This window comes from Petaurus breviceps, unplaced genomic scaffold (assembly GCF_028583685.1).
Source record: "Petaurus breviceps papuanus isolate PSGF00001 unplaced genomic scaffold, PetGlider_PUasm1.0 186, whole genome shotgun sequence".
Taxonomy (NCBI): domain Eukaryota; kingdom Metazoa; phylum Chordata; class Mammalia; order Diprotodontia; family Petauridae; genus Petaurus; species Petaurus breviceps.
Window position 1 is genome coordinate 38,401,123 of NW_027185798.1, and position 25,698 is coordinate 38,426,820.

Genomic DNA, 25,698 nt, shown 5'->3' on the forward strand with positions numbered 1-25,698 from the left:
TAGAAGAGGGCTACAGTTATTCAGGTACCGGACTAACTTGCCTTCAAAGTCCACGTGAGTGAATATTCTTTGCTTCTTTTCCCTTCATAGGGCTTCAACATAGTTACTCTTCCTCCCCTAAAACCCTCTGGCTGAAAACAGAACCAGGTTTTCTTCCCATTGCTGTGTATTTTGATTTTGATTCTTTACTACTTGACTCAGAATTTTCAAAGTATTCAGAATTTACAAACTTGAAAAAGGTTCACAAATAAATGTTAACCTCACACCAACCAAAAACCCTCAAAGTGCTTTTTACTTGATCACTAAATCGAATTACATTCCTAGAACGACTGGTAGTATTTTTAAATTTAAAAAAATGGAAAAAATAAGATCAAATGACATGCCTTCCTGGCAAAAAACTCACTACCAAAAGAGAAGCAGTTAATTACATCACAAAAGATATGGAAACGTATCTTCTGCCCATTCTAGGAATTTTATGCTAGGAATAAAAGCTTCCCCCTGCTAATCACTGTGGATTTAAGAATGAGTTTAGTCTCATTAGAGGCAAGTCAACTAAAATATAATTAAGTTGCAGAGATTCCTGTGATTAATAACTAGCATTATACTGTTTGAAAAGAAACAGCAGCTTGTAGAAGTAGGCTTAAGAACTTAACTGGGAAAAAGATGAATCAAGGGGCAGGACAAAAAAAAGCAGTTGGGAGTAGAATGAATTTTAAAGTAATTTAGGGACTTCAGAAAAAGAAAATTGAAGATAGTAATATGGAAATATATTACATCAGATTGTTTATTATCTCAGTGAAGGGTAGAGGGAGTGAAGGATAGAATTTGGAACTCAAAATCTAAAAAAAAAAAAACAGTTAAAAAACAAGTAATTTTAAAAAAATAACAGTAATAACTAAAACAAACTGATCCTGAATACATATGCCAGACATTCATTTTAGAAGAAAACACCCATAGATGATATTCTAAGTTTGTAAGTTTTGTTTTTTTTTCTTATTTTGATAAATAAATGTCTGTAGCAGAATGGCAAGAATAAAAAAAATGGAACGCTAAGGACAGCCACCTGCAAAACAAACAAACAAATCCCCAAGACTCCTATGAGGTTCACAAGATTGGCTATAATTCCATCCTTCAACTGTTCTTCACTTCCTTCCCCTATAACTCTGTGCAGATATTCTTAGGCTACATGTATTCACAAAGGCCAATATTTCTCCATTTACCCAGAATTCCTCCATGAGGTTTTTGATTCTCTCTCCACAATAACCATGCCAATGCTTGTTTCTGATGCAAAAGCAAAGGGACCTGTAAAAAGAAATGAAGTGTAAAGTATAACTTGCCCGGTCATGCTTGTGACCACATGCTTGTGACAAGTTGTGGTCACTCAGAATCTAACACTTTGCTTCTTTATTACATACTCTTCATTTTCAAAGGAAATACCATTATGAAATCACCTAAAGTATACAGCAGTCCTTCCATCTTCCTTTTCTCCTGTGTTATATTCTTCCTCCTTCTAACTCCTTGACTAAGATCAAGATTCTACTTGGCCCCTTCAGATCCTTATTCAAATAATTTCTTCCATTTTTATAGGGGCATTTCATTCCATGTGATAACCTGAAGAATGAAGAGATATTCCTCGAACCTCATTATCTTTGTTCTAGGCTGGAAACCAGCCTGCACTGGGAGCATCAAGAGTAGCTACTTAGGGGCGGCCAGGTAGCACAGCGAGTAAGAGCACCGGCTCCAGTGTTGAGAACACCTGGAGATCGAATCCCAGGCTCAGACACTTAGCACCCACCCGTGTAACCTTGAGCAAGTTACTTAACCCCAATTGCTTAGGGGTGGCCAGGTGGCTCAGTGAGTAAGAGCATCAGCTCCAGTGTCGGGATGACCTGGATCAAATCCGGGCTCAGATACTCAGCACCACACCCAGAAATAATAACTGGCCGTGTAACCTTGAGCAAGTTACTTAACCCCAATTGCTTAAAAAAAAAAATAGAAAAATAAAAAAAAATAGAAAAAAAATAAAACATAAAAAAAAAAAGAGTAGCTACTTAGCCATGGCAGAAAGACAGAATATTCCATGCAGATCACTGCAAATTGATCCCTCATGTTCATACTGGTTGTTGAAGTAAAAATGACACAAAACCTTGAATGTGACCATTCCACTCTCAGAGTTTCTGACAGAGTACAGGCGAGCTGTCCACCTGATTATAGAAGAGCAGTCTACTAAGGGTTCAGAGACACCATAGAGAGGATCCCAAGGACAAAAAGGAAAGTTGGACCAGGGAATATGGGAAACAATAATAAAATTCTAACAACATAAAGAGAAATGATTTCAATGAAAAGGGTAACTTGTCTAAAGAGACCAATGTGAATGTACAGGGAAATTCAATCAATTTAGATTTTGAGACGACAATGTATAGAAGAAGGAAGTAGGGACAGGTAAGAAGACAGGATGAATAAAAAGCATATTTGATGAATACCAAAAGCATGGTACAAAAGCAGTGCCATGAAAATAACATGAGGAATGCTAAAACTTTGAATGATTTGATGCAAATAAAGAACACTACATGTAGCAAATTCCATTTTGTTGTTTTTTTCGTTAGGTTATTTTTTTTTTAGTTATAATGGGCAAAAGAGAAGGATCAAAGGGGCAGGGCTGCTGCTCAATGTAGATGGGACAATAGAAAGATAGCAGATCAACCATTCAACTCTTGCTTCTATTTCCTTTGCCAAGCAGAATGACCTTAATGTTACAAGTGAAGAAACAGGCCTAGAAAACTTAATTGACTTGTTTAAGGTAACACAAGTAACAAGATTGGAGCAGGGGTGAAATGTGACTGCTGCCTTCAAGCATCTGAAAAGAAATCATATGGAGGGATCAGATTTTTCTAGCTACTGCTCTGAGTTTGGGCAGATTACCTCACTGGGCTTCATTTTCCTCACCAGAATGATTCAGCTGGTAAGGTCTCTTCCAACTTTAAACCTATGAACCTATGAAATAGGGTGGACATTGTAGAGACAGGTCTAGATTCAATGTTAAGATAAACTTTCCTCTTTCTTACAATCGAGTTTGTCAAACAATGGAACGAGACACCTGGGGAAGTGACGGCCTACCTCCCTAGAGCTCTTCAAAACCTGTAAAATATGACTCTAAACAAATTTTAGAGCTTCAGAACCCACAAAGTGACAGAGAAACAAATGTCCCACTGAAGGCAGCCCGGCAGGCTGACAGGAAGGGTCTACATCACCAGGCTGGGAGTCCCACGTGAGCCCCGCAGTCCCAGACCCAGGGCAGCCCCAAACAGAGGCCCAGACCTGCCAGAGCAGATTTCAAGAGAGTGAATCACCAGCAGCTGTGGCGGTTTCCAGACCTCTCAACCCATAAATGCCAAAGAGAAAGTAAGAGGTCAGTAGGGAACTCTGCTGGAACTGGGTGAGAGAAGGGCAGCTGGCCCCTGCCCCCAGCAGAAGGGTGGGGGCTGTAGCTGCTGCTGCTGCTATTGCGTGGCTGCCTCTGGAGCTCCTGGCCTGCAGATTGTAGGGGTATTAAGCAACCATTCAGAGGGTAATAGCTCTTACTTTGACCTACATGGATCTGGGTCACGGTCTGGGGTCGTGGTTCTGGTGTATGTGGCCAGTGTGCCAGAGATTGTGGTGGCCATAGAAAGGGCGCCCTCCTCATAGCTCTGACAATATTTGTGAAAACCCCAGCAATTTGGGACACAGCTCTCTCCACTCTGGAAGCAGAGTTCTACTGTGGCAAAGAGCTCAAAAGTCAGGTAATTGGCTGGCAAGAAGAGAAAGCAGAGGAAGCACAATCAGACCACAGAATCCTTTTTTTGGGGGACAAAAAGGATCAAAACATGGAACGAGAAGAAGACAACAAAGTCAAAACTCCTGCATCAAAACCTTCCAAGAAAAAATGAACTGCTTACAGGCCATGGAGGAACTCAAGAAGGATTTTGAAAGTCAAGTAAGAGAAGTGGAGGAAAAATTGGGAAGAGAAATGAGAATGATGCAAGAAAATCAAGAAAAGTAAACAGACTGCTAAAGGAGACCCAAGAAAATAATAGAGAAAATAACACCCTAAAAATAGACTAACTCAAATGGCAAAAGAGGCCCAAACAGCCAATGAGGAGAATGCCTTAAAAAGTAAAATTTGCCAGATGGAAAAGGAATTTCAAGAACTCACTGAAGAGAATAATTCCTTCAAAATTAGACTGAAGCAAATGGAAGCTAATGACTTCATGAGAAATCAAGATACTATAAAATAGTTCCAAACAAATGAAAAAAATAGAAGGCAATATGAAGTATCTCACTGGAAAAAACACTGACCTGGAAAATAGATCCAGGAGAGATAATTTAAAAATTACTGTGCTACCTGAAAGCCATGATTAAAAAAAAAAAAGCCTAGCGGGGTGGCTAGGTAGCACAGAGAGTAGAGCACCGGCCCTGGAGTCAGGAGGACCTGAGTTCAAACCCTACCTCAGACACTTAACACTTACTAGCCATGTGACCTTAGGTAAGTCACTTAACCCCAATTGCCCTGCCTTCCCCCCTCCAAAAAGCAAAAAAAAAACCCCCCAAAAAAAAGCCTAGAAATCATCCTTCAAGAAATTATCAAGGGGGGTACCGGCCCCGGAGTCAGGAAGACCTGAGTTCAAATCTGGCCTCAGAAACAACACAAAAAACTATCCATGTGACCTTGGGCAAGTCACTTGGCCCCAATTGCCCTCCCCTCTGCAAAAATAAATACCAAAAAAAAAGAAATGATCAAGGAAAACTGTCCTGACATTCTAGAACCAGAGGGCAAAATAGAAATTGAAAGAATCCACTGATTGCTCTTGAAAAAGATCACCAAAAGAAAACTCCTAGGAATATCATAGCCAAATTCCAGAGTTCCCAGGCCAAGGTGAAAATATTACAAGCTGTCAGGAAGGAACAATTTTATTACTGTGGAAACACAATCAGGATAACACAAGATCTAGCAGCTTCTACACTAAGGGATCAAAGGGCTTAGAATATGATATTCCGGAAGTCTACACAGGAGCTAGGATTAAAACTAAGAATCACCTACCCAGCAAAACTGAGCATAATGCTTCAGGGGAAAATATGGTCATTCAATGAAATAGAGGACTTTCAAGTATTCTTGATGAAAAAACCGGAGCTGAACAGAAAATCTGATTTTCAAATACAAGAAGCAAGATTTGTAGCAGTACTTTTTGTAGTAGTAAAGAACTGGAAACAAAGGGGAACAGCTATCAGCTGGGGAATGGCTAAACAAGTTGTAGTACATGAATATAAAGGAATAATACTGTGCAGTAAGAAATAATATGATGACCAGAGAAGCATGAGAAGACACATGAACCAATCAAAAAAGGTATGAAGAACTAGGAAAACAATATACACAAGAATAATGCAAATGAAAACCACCAAAATAAACAAAACTGGAATTACAATGACTAGAAACCTCTTTTCCCCTCTTCTTTGCAGTGGTGGGGAACTATGGGTGTAGAACAACGCAAATAATGTGAGTCCTTTTTGATGTATTGGTTAGTCTGACTGAGCTGCTTTTTAAAAATTCTTTAATTCAGCGTACCTTCAACCCATCCGGATCTTCAGCTACTGTCTCCTTGCCAGGACATGATTCGAGAGACTTGTGGAGCTGATCTATGGCATCTCTTGCAACTTTCCACACAGGCTGAGAGTGATCTTGGGTCATCCGGCCCCCACACAAATGGACTTTGTCTAGGTAAAGTGTTATAAATCTAATTTTATATAATCTGGATGGAGAGAGACTATTAATTCTTGCCTGCTAAAATGGCGCAATGGTTGAAAAATGTGAGAGGCAGTACAATGAAATAAGTGTTAGTTCTGGAACCAGAGGACCTGCACTTAAACCCTAGAAAGATGGGAGACTATAGTTGCGGAGGGCAGCTAGGTGGTGCCATAGTGCATAGAGCACTGGGCCTGGAGTGAGGAAGACTCATCTTCCTGAGTTCAAATCTGGCTTCAGACACTTCCTAGCTGTGTGACCCTAGGCAAGTCATTTGACCTTGTTTGCCTCAATTTCCTCATCTATAAAATGAGCTGGAGAAGGAAATGGCAAACCACTCTATTATCTCTGCCAAGAAAACCCTAACTGGAGTCATAGAGAGTTGGATAGGGCTGAAAATGAACAACAATGGGTATGGAACATTGCATACACTGGCAGACAGAAGCCTTCTGTTGATTAGCTTTGCTAACCTGTTTTCCTTTGTTACTAGGTATAGTATTCAGCGAGGTCAAGGGAAAATACTGTAATAGGAAATGACTTGTGTGAAAACAACAGGCATCAATACAACTCTAAAAATAAATAAATCTATGATCCTATGACAAAGTTTTTCTTAAAGTACAATCCTAGTTCTTTAAGCACACTAGCAACATGAAAAGGCATGCATGTATCCACCCACATACAAAATTGGTGAGAAGAAAACTACCACAAGTACAAAATGCTTCAATGTTTAAAAACTGGTCTGTCCACCTCATAAGGATGTAAAGAATTGGGTTAGTTTTAAAGAATGAGCTAAACTTTCCACAGTACCTTCATCTTCATTGAGACAGAGTTCAAAAGTAGCTTTTGCTTTCACATGAGCACAAGGGCACCCAAAAGCTAGCACCTATCCATCATCTATAATATTTATGATGGTTAAAAATTCACAACAAAAACTGATCTTACCTTCATAGTGTTGGCTAGGCCCCCCAACAGATGCCTGGGTGGGAGTGTGTAATCCCAAAGAACCACCTGAAGCGTGAGAACCCTGAGACTGCACTGGTTTGGGCTGTGCCTCTGCAGTGATTTTAGTAAATGAATTGCATGGCAGGTGGTCATGAGCATGGCTTTCCTTATTATTCCCTGCTTGAAAAATAAGAAAACCATCCAAAGTTTAGAAAAATAAAAAGGTCAATCAATGATGTGAAAGTCACAGGAGCTAGATATGAGTAGGCATCACTACCATTTTAATTAGTGAGAGGGAAAGCTTCCTGTTAGGGTTAGTGGGATTCCCAAAATTGCTTAAATGATGGAAATTAGAGAGCTGACCTTTGGGACAGGGAGGGCATCCATAATTAGCGTGGGCTCTGAAGAAAACTCAGAGGCAAAAGTAAGAGGACAAAATGAAGAAGATGGCAAATCAGTTCACACGCTGCTTGTCTGTGGCAAGCCTAAACTGGCTTTCCTGAACTACAATCATGTTTAAGCAGGGCATAACTCATCTTACCTTGTTCTGTACTTGTCACTGTGGCTAGCGATAGAGCACTGAGTTCATCCTCCAAATCCTCAACTTGCTTGAAGAGCCTCTCACCCTTGTCCGGAAGGGCCTCGACGTTCACTGTTGCCAGTGTAGTCTGAAAAGCAGATTCTGTTAGACTGATGCCCTTGTCTTCTCAGCATGCAATGGCGAGAGAACTTTAAATAAAAACATAGCAAAGTACTGAGCATCTTGAAGCTTAGCTGTTACATGGTGGTCTGGAATTATTTTCCCCTTCACATTTTTCTCATTCCAGAAAAGCAACAGACAAAAAGGGAATATAGGAGGCATGGATAATTCCCTTCATTCCTTTTCCTTATTTGCATATTATCCTTAAAGCTTTTATGTGTTAAACTTCTGGAGCTCTCTATTTGCCCATAACAAACACTGACTACATGAAACCACTTAATTTTTCTTGCTGGATGCCTACTAGAGAATATGTTCTGAGTTCTTATTTTCATTACAGTGTTATCTGAAGTACTCACATACTAAAATTCTCTTTAACCCGGCCAACAGTTGGTATCTAGGTTAAGTATCTAAAAATATGCTAAGCACAAATACTTCTAAGAGCCATTTCTCAAAGTATTGCCTCTAAATGACCACGTTTTCAGACTAAAGTTACTCTCACCACAAACAAACATCATAGTGCCCAAAGTCACCTTTATTTGTTTAAGTTGTGCTGTGAGATGCAAATGTTGGGCCACAGGGTCTAAAGGCTCCACCTCCTTCAAAGCCTTGGTGAATCCTGGGACTGATCTTGGCTCACTTGTCTCAGGCACTTTTAGATTCTTTTTCTGTGATGAATCCTCAGCCACCTGAACATGTAGGGAGTTTTCTTGTTTGGAAGAAACTACAACATCTTCACTGCCTTCATTGATGCCTTTCCTTTCTCCTGGAGCTGTTGATGATACTTGTGGTCCACTGGTCCCTCTCTGAGGGACTTTAGGAATCTCTAGCTGCACCAGGCTTTGAGTCTCTGGTTTTGTCTGTGGGCCAGGATCAGCCTTGACCTCTGTTGCTCTGGCCTCATAGTTCTTAGGCTGCTCTCTCTGGATCTGGCTTACACTGTCCAAACTGACAGTACCCCAAGGCCTAGGCTTAGTTTCACTCTCTCCCTGGGGTGCTGATTCAGCAGAGACATCTTCTGATTTCTTCTCTTTCACAGGAACAGACTGTTTCCTTAGGTCTCCCTCAGCGGGCAGGTCTTGTTTAACCTGAGAAAAGCTTCTTGGGTGTGAAATTTTGTGATCTTTTGTTTCATTCTGAAGCACTGCTCCTTTCTCTGGTGCCTGTGATTTCCTTATTACCATATCCAGAAGAAGCTTCTCTTGCATGCCGGATTCTGGCACAGACTTCTGCTCCTGGTTTTGTGGCAAAAGCTGATCTTTCTTTTCAGCTCTCTTTTTCTCATTTTCACCACTATTTAGCTGTTTCCACAGGGACAGTTCTTGGTTCTTGTCTAAAACTTTAAAAGGATTTCTTCGATGGCTGGAATGCTGTAGCCAGTCAGATGCATCCTGGGCCTTATTGCTTAATTGTTCTTTAGCACTGGGCTCCTGAAAGAAGCGACCAAAGAATAAAATTCTAACACACAGTTATAATGATGATATGTATTCTGTCTCGGAAGAAATGGAAAGCATAAACTTATATTCTTTAACTTCCTTAAAACAGTCTCTCCAGGAGGCATCCCTGCTTCTAGAAAGAATAAAAATTTAGGAGACTCATTTACAGATCCATTTACAATCTGCTACAAGACCCCATTGTAATGTACTAGTTTAGGCCTTGGTCTCAGAAAACTACTGACCAACCTCTACAGGATATTATACAGAAGCAAATCAAAAGCTAAAAAAGTTATTATCAAAATGCTAAATAGTAAATACTTTGTTTTGCCATCATAAAGCTGTCCAGTGCCTATCTCTCTTTTGGCTAGATACGATATTGTGAACAATCATAAAGATCCAAATGCACTCTGGGAGATAACTTAATGATAGCAGAAAACTTAGAATTAAGAGACTTGAATTCAAATCTTGGCTTATTGACCTACTATAGGTAAATCATTCAACTTTTGGGGGGGAGAGGTTCCAGTTTCCTCCTCTGTTGCATGAGATAAAATTCTTGCCTTAAAAAGTTGTTGTGGGGAAAATACCTAGTAAGAGAGATATCTCTCTATTTAGAGATATGAGAATTAGCATTATTCTCCTTTCAGTAATCAAGCACTACATAAACTTTCTGAAGTAAAAAAATTTCCTGCACCTACACAATGTCATCAAATGGGGATTTTGAGCAGGCATTTATTTTCACCTTGCAGTTTGGCATAGTAGATACAAGATAGGTTCTGTGTCAGGAAGACCTGGGTTTCAATCCCACCTCCATTTAGTATTTGTGTGACTAGAGATCAAGTCCCTGAACTCCTTTGAGCCTCAGTTTCTTCATCTGTAAAATGGTGAATATGTATTGTAACTACCTCACAGGATTGTTAAATTCAAATAAATTAATGTGCATAAAGCACCTTGCAAAACCTAAATTGGTAAATGAACATCAGGTGTGATGACAATGATGCCTAATCAATCAGTATCTAAAAAGACCTTTCAATTACTCTGGGTGAATATACATTTTCTCCAAGTAAAGGTAATGCTGACAACTTTTAGGTTATAAAAACTGCATCAAAGTAGTAGAAAGAACAAGTCCTAATTTTGTTTATAACTGTCGAGGTCTACAGACCACTCTATAAGTCAATGGGGCCATACTGATCAAAGCAGAGCAATTCATAATGGGAAAGGTGTCCCAGGTCGAAGCTAGAAGACCTGAGTGAGCCCTGTGTCCAACCAACACCTGAACCCAGCCAGAGAAGTGGTCAGTGCACTTCTGGACAGTACTCATGGTTACATCAAGCCTACATTTGCCTCTTGCAACTTCACCCATTTCTTTAGATTGCATCATTTAAACAACTGAATCAACAAATACTTATTCAGCACAGGCTATGTGCAAAGTATGGTGCTAGACTCCACAGAGACAAAAAGGAAGCAGCATCTACCCTCAAGAGGGATAGAGAAAGAGACTAGAAAGGTAAGTCAGAGCCGGATTATTATGATTATTGTTGTTGTTTTTAAAAATCAGGCTAAGGAGCTTTTATTTTGGTCTAGAGGAAATGGGCAGTCACTGAAGGTTTTTGATTGTTTTTGTTCAAAATAAAACAGGACAATGCCCAGATCACATGAGTACCTTAGGAAGATTTAAGAAGCTCTATGAAGGGCTGGACTGGACAAGGGAAGAGAGTGAAAACAGGGAGACCAATTACCCAAGTAAGAGGTAATGCGGGCCTGATCTAGGGTGGTGGCAATGAGAATAAAGAAAAGGGAAATGTCAGAGAAATTACAGCAGCAGAATCGATTAACTCTGGCAAAATGACTAACTACAGAGAGTAAAGGAAGGGAAGAGGTCAAGGACGACTGTGAGATTATGAGACCAAGTGACTGGGAAGATAGTTGTGCCGTCAACATGAATAGGGAAGGTTGGAGTAGCATGTTTTAGAGGAAAACAGGATGAGTTCAGTTTTGGAAAATCTCACTTTGAGCTATTGGTAGGACACCCGACTGGAAAAGCAGGACTAGAATTCTGACAAAAATCAGGGAAATACATACCCACACGTGTGTATGTATTTGTTGTTCAGTCATTTTTCAGTTGTGTCAGACTCTCCATAATCCCGTTTGTGGTTTTCTTGGCAGAGATACTGGAGGGATTTGCCATTTCCTTCTCCAGCTCATTTTACATATGAGGAAACTGAGGCAAACAGTAAGTGACTTGCCTATGGCCATACAACTAGTAAGCGTCTGAGGCTGGATTTAAACTTAGGAAGATGAGTGTTCTTGACTCTAGGCCAGGTATTTGATCCACTTTCCATCTAGATGCCCCGTATGTATGTATATGTATGTGCATATATATGTATACATATATGTATACAGAGGGCAGAATCTGGAGTCAGGAAGGCCTAAGTTCAAATCCTGACTCAGATATAAGCTATGTGACCACAGGCAAGTCATATACCTTCTTTCTGCTTCAGATGCTCTGTGAATGGGGATAATAATAGCATCTACCTCTTGGGGGTGCTGTAAGGATAAAATGAGGTAATATTTGTAAAGTGCTTTGCAAACCTTAAAGCATTATAAAAATGCTAGCTATCATTATTATGACATAATCATCATCATTATTAACACTGACATGAAACCACAGGAGCACAAGAGATCCTTTAGGCAATGAGTGCAGAAAAAGAAGACAAAGGGGATCAGAACAGAAGCTTGGGGATGTCCATGCTAAGGGAGGAGGAGAACAATGATAATGAAGGGAAGATTGAGGAGCTAGGCAAGGAGAACTAAGAGAGAACAGTGTCATAAATGGCAAGAGATAAGAGAGTATATAAGAAAATGGGATGATCACCAGTGGCAGAGTTGTTTTTTTTTTTTTAAGATGAAGACTTAGAAAACGCCACTGCATTGTATTTAGCAATTTAGGAAGTCACTGACAACGTATAAGACAGTACCTTGAATAGAGTTTAGCAGTGAAAGGAAAAAGAGAAAAAGGATGAGAACTTGAGGGAATGGCAGGCCCAAACAAAAGTTTTGGGTTTGGGTATTTTTCTTTTTAAGATAAGACGCATACATGTTTATAGACAACTAATGGGAGAAGGGACAAGAGGAAATAAAGAGGGAGAGAGGGAAAAAATATGAGAGGGAGACAGAGAGAGGAAGGGAAAAAAGAAGAGAACAAGGAAGGAGAAAGGGAGACGGTTTAAGCGAAAGAGAGGGGTAAAGGATGACTAAGGGAATAAAAAAGGGGACAGGACAAAAAAGGGGAGAGAAAGCAAGAGAGGAAGAGAGATAAAAGGAGAGAAGTAATTAATAGTAGAAGAGGGGAAGAAAGAAACAGGAGAGACAGAGATAGGGAGAGAAAAAGGGAAAGAGGGGAAAAAAAGAGAAGGAGAAGAGAGATGGAAGGAGGGAAGGAGAGATGGAGGGAAACAACAGAAGTGTAAACATAAATATAAATAATCATTGGAGAAACTTCCAAAGGATGATGGTTGGGATAGGAATAAGTGCCCAAGCCAAAGGGTTGGAAAGTCACTGAATCTACTGAGACTGGAAAAAAGTAGAGAGTGGGTGAGGGCTCAGAGAAGTTTTGAGGAGCAAAATAGGAGAGCTGAGGAAGCTCAAGATGCTTGGCTTCAATTTTCTCAGTAAAGTGAGAGCTGAGGTCATCTGCTGAGAGTGAAAGAGACTGAGGGCAGACTAAGAAACTTGAGAAGAAAAACAGTTTAGAACAGCCATCATGGAGCGTGATAGTCAAAGCAGGGATAAATGAAACGCCACAAGCAGTAAGGGCCTAGTTGGTTAAACAGATGTGAGGTTTAAATCAAGATGAGCCATTCCTACCTTCCAGGGAATGTTTCCACACCAATGTTTCTTTTCTGCTTTACTTCGACTACATCGATAGAACAATCTAACAGAATATAAAACACAAAGCAGAACTATGAAAGCCCAATCACAAGTGCTAAGTTTATTTTTTATAACCAAGACCAAAAGCTTTGTTAAGGCAAATGTCTTGTTTGTGTTCCATAATGTGTAGTATATATGCTGGATAGCACAGTACTAAGGGCATTTGAAAATGAAGGAAAAAAATAATGATTATGCTGCTGTGTACCCAGAGGATACATACATTTCTTTTGCTCCCTTAAAACTTAACTAAGCATTGATTTAATCTTTCCTCAAAATTGATCCATTTTTGCCTTACTTGAAAGGCAGCTATAAAGACTTGAATCACAGCTGAATAAGAGTTTTTATTTAATATGTTCAACACCCAGGGAGTCAAATTATTTTGCATTCAGGAAAAAGTATGCCAAAGTTAAATCGTTTTAGTCTTGATTATAACTGCTTTATGCAAAATAAGTCAATCAAAAGCTATAGAAAATTATCATTGAATAAAAAAGTGCAAGTGAAATAAAGAATTCCAAGAAATGGTGAAGAACTCAAGGCTGTTTCATGCCGGCTCTGCTCGTCACACCTCCTGCTGGCACTGTGTAGAGCCTGTGATTTCCTTGGACCTCCTTTCTTTCCATCTCTCTCTATGTTCGGCCTGTCTAAGTATTTTTCATTCTCACTGGAGACTCCAGTATTTTCCCAGGCCAACACTGATTTGGACTTCATTCTCCTCTGTCCCAAGCTCAACCCTGTACTTTAACGTTATACTTCAAATCTCTGCCTATCCTCTATTCTCAAATCTCCTGACCTTTCATCCTGTCACTCAGGGACCATGTCCCATCAACCTCCTAACCCTAGATTGCTTACTCCCATCATGCCCCTCTTCTGCTGCTCCTATTTACAAACTGAAGGAATCAAAATGGCATACAGCAGTGTTGGCTGGGCTCGCTATAAACTTAACCAGTTTCTACTGGACCCTCTCGGAAGCAAGGTGATCCTTTTAATCCTCCAAAAAACTCCCTCACACTGCCCTGCCCCTTAAGTTAAGGACTTCAGCTTAATACTTTATTAAAAAAAAAAAAGAAATAGAAACCACTTCCAGTTAACTGCCTCTCTTGACTTTCTCTAAGAGGGTTTTCTTTCAAGGAAAAGCTTCGGGTCATTACAAGAACTATGCAATGTTCCAAATGCAAACCTTTCTATTCAATTCTGATGCCAATTCATTCTTCACCTACAACCTATTCAAGATACACACACATATCATATATATACCTTCTGAAGGATCAGCTCCATGGGCTATCTCATATATTTAAATATCACAGGCTGGCCATTCAGCATTATTCATCTGTTTGGTTTTTCCTAAGGACATAATTGGACTAAATGCTTCTTTGACTGACTTTGGATCCAATTTAGCAGGTTCTGCAATATCTGGGGCTCTGATGCAATCAGAACAATGCTGTCCCCAAACAGAGGCATCTGGAAGAGCACCATTTATAGGGAAATCTTCCATTTGAATTCTGTGGTGGATGTCCTCCATGATAATGAAAAATGTCTTTAGTGAGAATACAGAACACTGTTTATGCCTCATTTGATATTAATAACCAGATGGTTGGATAAAGTTATCTTTTATTACATCTTTTAAGGAATTAAAGAATCACAACTTGAGAATTGGAAAGGACCTCGGTGGTCAATGAATCTAAGCCAAACTAAAAAAAAAAAAAAAAAAGAATCCTCTACGACATATGCAGCATCAACTCTTTCTAAAAGAACTCTAATGCCTTTCAAGGTATTTCATCCTATCTGTGGATAGTTCTGTTGGGAAGTTTTTCCTAAAACGATATCTGAATTTGTCTCCTTACAGCTTCTGTTCATTGTTCCTAGTTCTGCTCTCAGGGGCTCAGGACAAGGGTGATCTCTTTCTCATAGGACAGCCCTCCAGATACTTTGAACCAGCTACCACTTTTTCCAAATCTTCTTTTCTCCTGGGCTAAACCACCCAGGCTCCTTCAAGGCTCACGACCATTCTAGGTGCCTTCTTCTTGATGCTTTACAGTAGTGGTGTCAAACTGAAATAGAATCAGATTCCTGCCGTAGAAGACCAAATTAACATTATCAATGTTGTACCGTATTTTTATTTATTTTGTTAAACACTTCTCAATTACATTTTAGTCTGGTTCCTGCAGCAGCCTCAAGGCTGACACTTCTGGTCTATAGCTTATCACTGTCCTTCCTAACCTGTGGTGCCCCAAACTGAATACAGTATTCTAGATGTGATCTGACAAGGACAGAACACAATTAGACTACTGCCTTTTTATTTCTGGAAGTAACACTTTTTAATGACACCCAAAATCCCAAAAGCTTTCCTGTCTGCATATACATTATTGAATGAGTGAATAAAAAAGCACTTTTAAGCATATACTATGAGCAAAGAAATGTACTGATTGATACATGCTGAGTTTGAAAATCCACTAAGACTCCCAGATCTTTTTGTCGGACAAATTGCTATCTAACTAACCATTTCCCCCCATTTTGTATTTGTGAAGTTGATTTCTTGAACCCAAATGTAGATTTTATAATTATCCCTATTTCATCATATTAGATTCAGCACAATATTCTAGCTTTTAGAGATCTGTACGTATCCTGTCTGTGTCCCAGTTGCGTCTTAACTCCATCTCTGATAAGGATGCCATCAAAGCCATAATTCAAGGCATTATTCAAAATGTAAAAACAGCAGAGGGTGAAATACAATACCTAAGGCACTCACCTGGAGACCTCCTTCCAAGATGACATTAAAACTGTAAAAGATTATTCTGGGAATCCAGTGATTTAACCAATTCTGAATCCATCTGACTTATTTAACCCAGCCCACATCTCTCCATCTTTTCCACAAAAACAGCAAAAGATACTTGATTAAATAAATCCTTTGTTAAAATCTAGTTAAACTCTGCCTGCTGCATCTCCCTTGTCTATTAATTTAGTAAACCTGTTTTTTAAAGAGATGAGGCTAGTCCAGCACAATCTATGCTGATGTTCTCTAGTCTTCTCCTTAATGATCTTTCTAGAATTCTCCCAAGAATTGAAGTCAAGTTCACTGTCTTACAGTTTATGCTGGTATTTTTTCTTTTTTTGAAAATCAGGCTAATTGGGGAAGCTAGGTGGCATAGTGAATAGAGCCCTGGAGTCAGGAGGACCTGAGTTTAAATCTGGCCTCAGACACTTAACACAGAAACTAGCCGCATGACCTTGGGCAAGTCACTTAACCCCAATTGCCCTCCAAAAAGGAAAAAAAAAATCAGGCCAATATCTGCCCTTTTCGAGCGCTGCAGCAGTTCTCTTTTCTACAGTCTTCTGAATGTCACTGACAATGGTTCAAGAACCACGCTCACTAATTCTTTTTAGTATGTGAGGAAGCAGTTCATCTGAACTAAGAGACTTGAGTTCATCAAGGGCAGCCACATGCTCACTCACCAGCTCAGTAACCATTTCGTTATTTACCACAGGTATCTTTTTTTTTAATTTTATGTTCATTTTTAGTTTACATCATTCATTTCCACAAGATTTTGAGTTACAAATTTTCTCCCCATCCTTCCCCTACCCACCACCCCAAAACAGTAATCCCAATGAATACCCTCTCCCCCATACTCCCTCCGACTTTCTGGGAGAGAAAGATGGATCTCCATACCCCAGTGCCTGTATATCTTATTTCCCAGTTGCATGTAAAAAAAATAATTTTTAAAAAAATATTTGATTTTAAAACTTTGAATTCCAGATTCTTTCCCTTCTTCCCTCATCACCCACCCTTACTGGGAAGATAAGCAATTCAATATAGGTTGTATGTGTGTTGTTACTCAAAACATTTCCATAGTGGATATATTGTGAAAGACTGACTATATTTCCCTCCATCCTATCCCACCCCCCACTTGTTCTATTTTCTACTTTGACCTAGTCCTTTTTCAAAAGTGTGCCTCTAACTACCCACTCCCCAATCTGTCCTCCCTTCTATAATCCCCCCTCTTATCTCCTTCCCCTCCTACTTTCCTGTAGGGTAAGATACCCAATTTAGTGTGTATGTTATTCCCTCCCTAAGCCAAATTCAATGAGAGTAAGGTTGACCCATTCCCTTTTGCCTTCCTTTTCTTCCCCTCCTCTGTAACAGTTTTCCCTTGCCTCTTTTATATGAGATAATTTACCCTATTCTGTCTCTCCCTATCTCCTCTCATTATATTTGTCTCTCACCTCTTAATTTTATTTTTAAAATTTCATCCCTTCCTATTTAATGGATCCTGTGCCCTCTGTCTATGTATACCTGAACACATATATACACACACTCACCTATGTATTCATATGCACATATACCCTCCTATATAGACATATATGTATGTATATACATTTATATTCCCTTCAACTATCCTCATACTGAGAAAAGTTTCATAAGTTACAATTATCATTTTTTCCATGTAGGAATGTTAATAGTTCAATTTTGATAAGTTCCTTATGATTCCTTTTCCCTGTTTACCTTCTCTTGCTTCTTGTATTTGAATGTCAAATTTTCTATTCAACTCTGATTTTTTCATCAAGAATGCTTGAAAGTCCTCTATTCCATTGAATGACCATATTTTCCCCTGAAACATGATACTCATTGCTGGGTATTTTTGGGTAGGTGTTTCTTGGTTTTAATCCTAGCTCCTTTGACCTCTGGAATATCATATTCCAAGCCCTTCGATCCCTTAATGTAGAAGCTGCTAGATCTTGTGTTTATCCTGATTGTGTTTCCACCATATTCAATATCATAGGTTTCAACATGTAAACACAGGTAAAGGAGAGAACACTAATAACTAATAACTAGCACCAATAACCAAAAATAAAGGCAACTAGATGGCTCAGTGGATAGAGCACCAGGCTTAGAGTCAAAAAGACCTGAGTTCAAATCTAACCACTTAGTAAGTGACCACTAGTCACTTACTAGCTGTGTCATCCCTAGGCAAGTCATTTAACCTGTTTGATTCAGTTTCCTCATCTGTAAAATGTGGATAATAATAGCACCTACCTCCCAGGGTTGTTGTGAGGATAAAATGAAATCATAACCGTAAGACTCTTAGCAAAGAGTGTGGCACATAGTATGTACCATATAAATATTAGCTAGTAGCAAGAGAATCCCCAGATCACAGTTTTAGAGCCAAAAGGTTACCTAGAGGTCACAGTACAACTTCTCCCACTCTATCATACACCTTTCAGAGTTGGTACTTTAATTGATCCTTAAAGGAAAATAAATATTCTAAGAGAACAAAAAGGAAGAACATCAGAGAAAGAGTAGACAAGAGGGAGAAAGGAAATACTGGGTTCAATTTGGCTGGAGCATAGATGGAATGAAGGGGAATAACAGAAAATCTTTCTGCAATGGTAGGTTCCAGACTATGAAAGGTTTTTAAAGTCAAGCCAAGGAGTTCTAGGAAGGCACTGAAGTCTTGAAAAGGGGAGTGACAGGATCAGACCTGTACCCTAGGGAGATTATCTTGACAGTTAGATGGAAGATAGAAAGAAGAATGAAGAAACTAGAAGTATGGATACCAATTAGGATGCCACTGTAATAGTCCAGGGGAGTGGTGAAGAAACTTGAAGTAGAGTAGAGGTCATGTGAGAACACAGAAATGGGTATATGTGAGAGATATGGAGCCCAATCCAATAAGACCTGGCAGCTTATTGGTTATGGGGGTAAAGGAGAGCAAAAAGCCAAATATCATTCCAAGATTGCCAACCTGGATGATTAGAGGGTTGGTAATGTTCTCATATGAAAAACAGTAAAGTTTGGAGGAAGTAGTGTTTCATTTTGCACTTCTTGATTTTGAGATACCTGTAGGACATCCAGATAAAAATGTCCAGAAGAGAGCTGATGAGGCAGTATTACTGGACTTCAGGAGAGAAATGAGGTCCAGCTATATAGATTTGGGAATCATCTGGTTAGAAGTGATAACTGAAGCCATGGAAACTGGTAAGATCTCCAAGAGAGAAATGTAGAGAGAGAAGCCTTGGGGAGGCACCAAAGTGGGACATAAATTATGATCTCTCAAAGGAGCAAAAGCAGTCAGATAGGTAGAACCAGTCAGTCCACAAGTGCCTACTGTGTGCTAGGTATTTTGATAAGAAGGCAAGTCACAAAAATCAAACAAAAAGAGAGTATCTAAAAGTCTAGGACCACAGTAAAAAGTTAAAGAAAGTCATGTCACTCTTCTCAAAACCCTTCAATGGCTTTCTTGAAAATATCTAAATTATTTAGTGTAGCATCTCTGAACTAAAGTGTATGATTGCCTTCTAATGTTCTGAAATTACACTATTTTAAATAATATTTAAAATGTCTCATTCCCTTATGAAATGTAAAATGTATAATTTTGACTATATAAAATTAAAAAGTTTTTTGCCCAAACAAAATCAATGTAAACAAAATTAGAAGGAAAGTAGAAAAGTAGAGAAAAAAGTATCTCTGAAAATGGTCTCGTGTCTCAAATATATAGAGAATGGAGTCAAATTCATAAGAATACAAGTCATTCCCCAACTGACAAATGCTCAAAGGATATGAACAGGAAGTTTTCAGACAAAGATATCAAAGCTATCTGTAGCCATATGAAAACATGCTCTAAATTATTACTGATTAGGGAAATGCAAATTAAAACAGCTTTGAGGTACAGATTGGTTAATATGACAGAAAAGGAAAATGATAAATATTGGAGGGGATGTGGAAAAATTGGGACACTAATGCACTCTTGGTGGAGTTGTCAACTCAATCTAATAAGTCTGGAGGGCAATTTGGACCTATGCCCAAGGGACTATAAAACTGTACATATCCTTTGGTCCAGCAATACCACTACTAAGCCTATCTCCCAAAGAGAGTAAAAAAAAAGAAAAGAACTAATTTGTACAAAAATATTTATAGAAGCTCTTTTTTTGTGGTAGCTAAGAATTGGAAATTGAGGGATGCCCATCATTTGGGGAATGGCAGAACAAGTTGTGATATATGATTGTGATAGAATACTATTGTGCTATAAGAAATGCCAAGCAGGATGATTTCAGAAGAACCTGGAAAGACTTATATGAACTGATACTGAGTCAGGTGAGCAAAATCAGGAGAACATTATACACACTAGCAGCAATATTGTATGATGAAATATTGTGAATGATCTCAGCAATACAATGATGTAGGACAATCCCAAAGAACTCATGATGAAAAATGCTATGTGCTTCCAGAGAAAGAACTGATAGGTATAGGCACAGACAGAAATACACTATTTTTCACTTTTGTTTTTGGCTCAAGTGTTTTTCTACAAAATGACTAATGGAAATGTTTTACATCTTTGCACATGTATAACCTATATAAAATTCCTTACCTTCTCAGGGAGGACAGGAGGAAGGAAAAGAAAGAATTTGGGACTCAAAATTTTTTTTAAAATGTTAAAAATTGTTTTCATATGTAATGAAGGAAAAATTTTATTTTAAAAGAGAGAAGAAAAAGAATTTCTCACTCCCAGTAATGAGTGGTCTAAAAAACCAACCTCCTACTTTACCCAGGTCAAAGTAATGACAGAGTTCAGTTTTCCCTTGTCCTTCCACCCACCACTTTTGGACAAAGAATGTTTCACTTCAAGAAATATGGGAGTAGCTCACTGTTGGGCAGTAAGGTGTCACCATGGATAGAACACTGGGCCTAAAGTCAGGAAGACTTGAATTCAAATCCAGGCTCTGTCATTTACTAGTTATGTAACCCTGGGCAAGTCACTTAATTCTGTTTGCCTTGGTTTCCTCATCTGCAAAATGAGCTGGAGAAGGAGATAGCAAGCTACTCCATTATCTCTAACAAGAAAACTCCAAATGGGATCACATAGAGTCAGACACAACTGGAATAAGTGAACAATAAAAGTCTGCTATTTGGAGAGGGGAGATGTGTGAGAGAGAGAGAGAGAGAGAGAGAGAGAGAGAGAGAGAGAGAGAGAGAAGAGAGAAACTATGCATGCAGAATATCGCATATATAGTGAAACCCAGTTGCTGTGTTGGCTGGTTTTACTGATCTGTTTTTTTTTTCTTCTTACTTATTCTCTGTTAACAAGATATGGCTCATGCAGTTGGGAAGGCAGGGAGGGAAACATTCAGCAATGAATACTAGATAAAAACAAAAGATATCGACTTTTTTTTAAACTTTAGCACCAACTAATCCACTCAAGGCAAATCTCTAATTTCCGTTCTCTTGTGAGGTTCTGATAGCTTACTTACTGCAAGCACTCAAAAGCTATTCCTGGGAAATGACTGGTCTGTTGAGGGGCTCATCAGATGCTAGCTAGCAGTACCACCTAGTGCTAAAATTTAAGAAATACACCTAAAAGGAATCTAAAATGATTTTGTGGTGATATTCTTGAAAAATGAAGAACCACCATATTAACTTTGTCTTTTGCAACTATGAATAGGTTGTAGGATTAATATGATGGCACTGACTAAAGAATATAAATTTTTTTTATGCTCTTTTGAGGAAAATCAGGGCATATCACTTTTGGAAAGAATAAAACTAATCTTCCTTTTCTGAAGTTCCTGTCATTTTAAAACATTGGAAGTCTTAAAAAATTTTAAACACACATCAAACACAATGTATTACAGTACTTTGTTATATTCAGTCATCAGCAATTCAGTGATTTGCTGACCTCATGGCCCTGAATTAAATTCAAAGTCTCTTACAAAGAACCATTTCATCAAATCTTTCTTTGCAGTGTTGGGAGCAGTTATTACTTTCTCTCCATCCCCACTGCCTCCAGGCTAATGGAGACCCTTCTCACCACATACCTACATTGCCACTGCCTTCTAATTGGTCTCCTTGCCTCCAGTCTCTCCCCTGAAATCAATCCACCCTGTGTGGATTAAAGTCCGAACTCTTTAACCTGGCATTCAGTTTGACAATCTACTTTTCCAGGTTCATTTTGCATCATTTCCCTTCATGAATGTTCCAGTCAAACTCAAACAATTAGCTGGTTCCCCATTTCCCCACATCATTTATTGCCTTCATAAATTCACCAACAAAGTAACTGCATAGCATTCTTTCCTCATCCTTAAGAATCCTTATCTCCCTGAAAGGCTGATGTCAAATGCCATCCTTTCCTTGAAGCATTCTCTGATAGTCCCACCTTAGAGAAGCATCACCAGACTCAAATTTCCCTCGAGTATTTGGTCTGGCTCTCTCCTTTGCCTTCCTTGCATTATATTCAACTGTTTGTGTTGTATCCTTCCCACAAGAAGAAGAATGTAAGCCTTTTTAGAGTTAGCACTGAATAATTTTATCTTCATAACTCTGGTGCCTAGCATAGTGCCCTGCGAATAATTAACAAACTTTAAAAAATGTTTGTCAAATTTCCCCCTCTCCCACATAGCCTATATCCAGTCAACTGCCAAGTGCTATGAATTCCAGCACCACAGTGTCCTTACCATCTGGCCATTTCTTTCTATTCCCCCATCACCACTTTAATTCAGGTCCTTATTCTTTCTCACATGAACTACTACAACAGCCACCTAATGGAATGGGAATCTGAAGATCTTCCCTGCCCTTTGGCCCCTTGATAGGCTTAAGTGAATCTGAGAACCTTCCCTGATTTGAAAATATACTCTGCCCCCTAATAGGCTGAATGTGGTCACATGGAGCGCAGGAGGCTTGTTTTTTCAGGACCACCCATATCTTGTTACTTTGTGATTGGGCAGTGGGTCAAGAGGGTTGTGACATTCTCTGACCCAGGAGAACGCTATATATACCTTGATGTGAGGTTTTCCTTTGAGGTTCACTTTGGGAAGAGTTGTGTGATTTGGTCAGATGAGACTCTGGGCAGCCGTTGAGCCCCCCAGCTTTGAAAATCCAGATGCTTCTATCTCTGGTAACTAACTAGGTATGGATGTAATGGTCAGACAGCTTGAAGCCCTGTCTGCTGAATGGAATTATTTTCTGTTGTAACTTTTGTTTGTATTCTCCAAAGTTCAGTGTGTTGACCTTTTTCCCCTGAACTAGGTAAATGATATATGTTTGACTGATTAAAGTAAGATTGTTAACCCATTTTGAGTTGCTTTCCTTTAGAAAAGCAGATCTAAGAACCTGTGCTAGCAGCCATCCTGGGTATGCCAGGGTGCTTGCTGCTACACCTAACAAGCCTCTCTGCCTCCAGTATCTCCCCAGCCCAATCCGTCCTTTACACTGCTGGTGCGTTAAATCTGCCTAAGCACAGGTACATTCTGGTCACTCCCCTGGTCGGGAAGTCTCAATGCCTCAGATCTGGAATCTCTAGCATGGTATTCAGGTCTTCTACAATGTGTTTGTTGTTGCTGTTTAGTCGTTTCAGATGTATCTAACATTTTGTGACCCCATTTGGGGTTTTCTTGGCAAAGATATGGGAGTGGTTTCACAATTCCTTCTCCAGCTCATTTGACAGATGAGGAAACTGAGGCAAACAGGGTGAAGTGACTTGCCCAGGGTCACACAGTTAGTAAGCATCTAAGGCTGGATTTGACCTCAGATCTTCCTGACTCCAGGCCTAACACTCTACCACTGCACCACGTAGCTGCCACACAATACATTCTATAACATATTCCAGCCTATACTTCCCATCATCTTTAGCATTATTCCTCTAAATGATGCAGTCAAATTGAGCTAATCACTATTCTCAGAACACAACCCTCTTTTGCTTATGTGATTTCCTTTTTGTGGAATGCCTCTCATTTGCATCCCTAACTACCGAGATCCTACCTACTTTCAGGAAGCCCTTGCTGAACTGTGTGTCTCTCATAGCACTTACCAGAAAAGAATACAGACACAGAGATTTACACCTTGGGAGCCATTCAGTCCAACCTTCTTATTTTACAGATGAGGAAACTGAGGCCTAGAGAGGGGAAGAGATTTGCCCAAAGCTAGGTGGTAAGTAGCAGAGTTGGGATCCAGATCCAACCCCCAACCTCAAAATCCAGGGCCCTTTCTACAACACTACACTGCTCCCTAGCTCCTCATATTCTGCCTTATACTACAATTCATTGGGTAGTTATCTTTCCATATCTGGCAAATCATAAGCCTCTCAAGATGAGGTATTGGGTTATTATAAGAACAATTATTATTATTATTGATTTAATTAAGAATACCTTAAATTTCCAAGCTCCTTATGTACATCTTTGTGCAATGTGGGCAGTATATGTATTCACAAACAGGCTCAGAGAGATTAGTGACTTGCCCAAGGTCACACAGGGAGGTCTTATAACTTCAGATCCAGATTTCTTTCTACTACACATGCCCAAAAGTGTTTTATACATGATGTGTTCTGAATAAAACATTTTTAATTGAATTAAAAGAAGAAATTATTAGAAACAGTCAAAACCAAAAAGAAAATCTACCAGCAAACTATTTTGGCAGCAATCTCACAACTTATGTGTACAATCAGGGACAACTGCAGACCTGATCAAATTCACAATATATGTAATGCACATCCAGGGAATCAAGAATTAACTGTAACCATACATTGAAATTTTTTTTCCCCCCACAATCACTGCTACCACCCACTTGCTGAATTTCCATGTATAGAATGTGTGCTTTTCTGGGAATACAGTACTAGACTGTCAAACCTTCAAGAGGGATCATATGGGGAAACAGAGGCAAACAACTATCATTAAGGAGAGAATAGCAATTACTATCTTTTTTACTATGTATGGCTCCTTGGATTTCCCTAAACAACTCTAAAACATAAGGACAAGATACAAAATAACCTATTTTTTAAAATGGCATTGTAAACCAAGGGTCCTCTATCAGTTCACTAAAGTCCAGGTTGAATGGGAAACCCGGCTAGTTCCTTGGAAGAATGTTAGAAGGACTCTGAAACTATCTAGTACAACCCTTTTATTTTATAGATAAGAATTCTGAGGGGGCACATACTACCTTTCCCCTAGAGTTATTCCCAGTAGAGAAGGAGGCATGGTATTAATGGTCAACACTATAATCAACAAGCTTGTTGTTTCATACCAACTAGACATATTTCTCCATTTTCTTTTTCTCAATCTTAACTACTAATATACATCCTATAATCAATGTGCTAAAGCACAGTTGTCAAACTTCCAAATGCAGTCTGAACAAGATTAAAATGTAACTGGGAAATGTTTAACAAAATGAATAAAAATAAAATACAACAAAGATAGTGCTAATTTGTTGTCTTTAAGTTAATATGCTACTATATGTTTCCATTTAAATTTGACACCACTGTCCTAACGCCTCCCAAATTTTTCTTGATGATATATCTTTCATTTTCCAGAAATGATCATCAATAAGGATGGGAGTGGGGTATCTGCTAGTCCTATGATTAACCACATTAATATCTGAGATTAACTAGACAGTCAGAATCAGCTGGTCAGGAGGAAAAGATATGTAATAATGAACACATTAATTATTTAAATAGTACAAAAGTGTTAGAAAAACTGAGCAGAGCATGTGTATGCATACATACATATATACACATACATATATGAGACACATATATGCACATTCTTTGGTCATACCTGTATTCTTTCTTGTCCTGCTGCTGACACAAACCCTGAAGCTCTACCACATAATCTTCATGTAATAAACAATGAGAAACAGGAACACTGAAGACAGAAAAAGGACATCAGATTTTTTTTATTTCAGAAGGCAGAAAATCAAGCAGTCAATAGCCTAAGACTGAATCCTAAACACAACTTTTCTTAAACATAAAAGAAACACAAAACTCATTTATGAGGCCAGAACTCTAAAAGCATTGCTGTTCTGTAAACCAATATGACACACATCCTGCTGCTGAGGAATTTTGCCTAAGACTTTGCCAGATAACTGAAATTTACTTTTCTAAGCAGTAAAGCTCCCTTTATTTTAGACATTTTTGACGGAATCTTTTAAAAACACATAATAATCA

At 39.0% G+C, this 25,698-nt stretch overlaps 1 protein-coding gene across 1 annotated transcript in view; it reads right to left on the reverse strand.

Annotated features, from left to right (window-relative positions):
• The window catches only part of TTF2 (transcription termination factor 2), a 63,089-nt gene that overhangs the window by 31,460 nt on the left and 5,931 nt on the right, over positions 1 to 25,698 (reverse strand). Inside the window, exons 3-9 of the mRNA XM_069090245.1 lie at positions 25,310 to 25,396; positions 12,719 to 12,785; positions 7,952 to 8,848; positions 7,263 to 7,389; positions 6,722 to 6,901; positions 5,603 to 5,751; positions 1,221 to 1,302 (exon numbers count right to left, since the gene is read on the reverse strand). Coding sequence (XP_068946346.1) covers positions 1,221 to 1,302; positions 5,603 to 5,751; positions 6,722 to 6,901; positions 7,263 to 7,389; positions 7,952 to 8,848; positions 12,719 to 12,785; positions 25,310 to 25,396 — 1,589 coding nt within the window. The remainder of the gene's footprint in view (positions 1 to 1,220; positions 1,303 to 5,602; positions 5,752 to 6,721; positions 6,902 to 7,262; positions 7,390 to 7,951; positions 8,849 to 12,718; positions 12,786 to 25,309; positions 25,397 to 25,698) is intronic.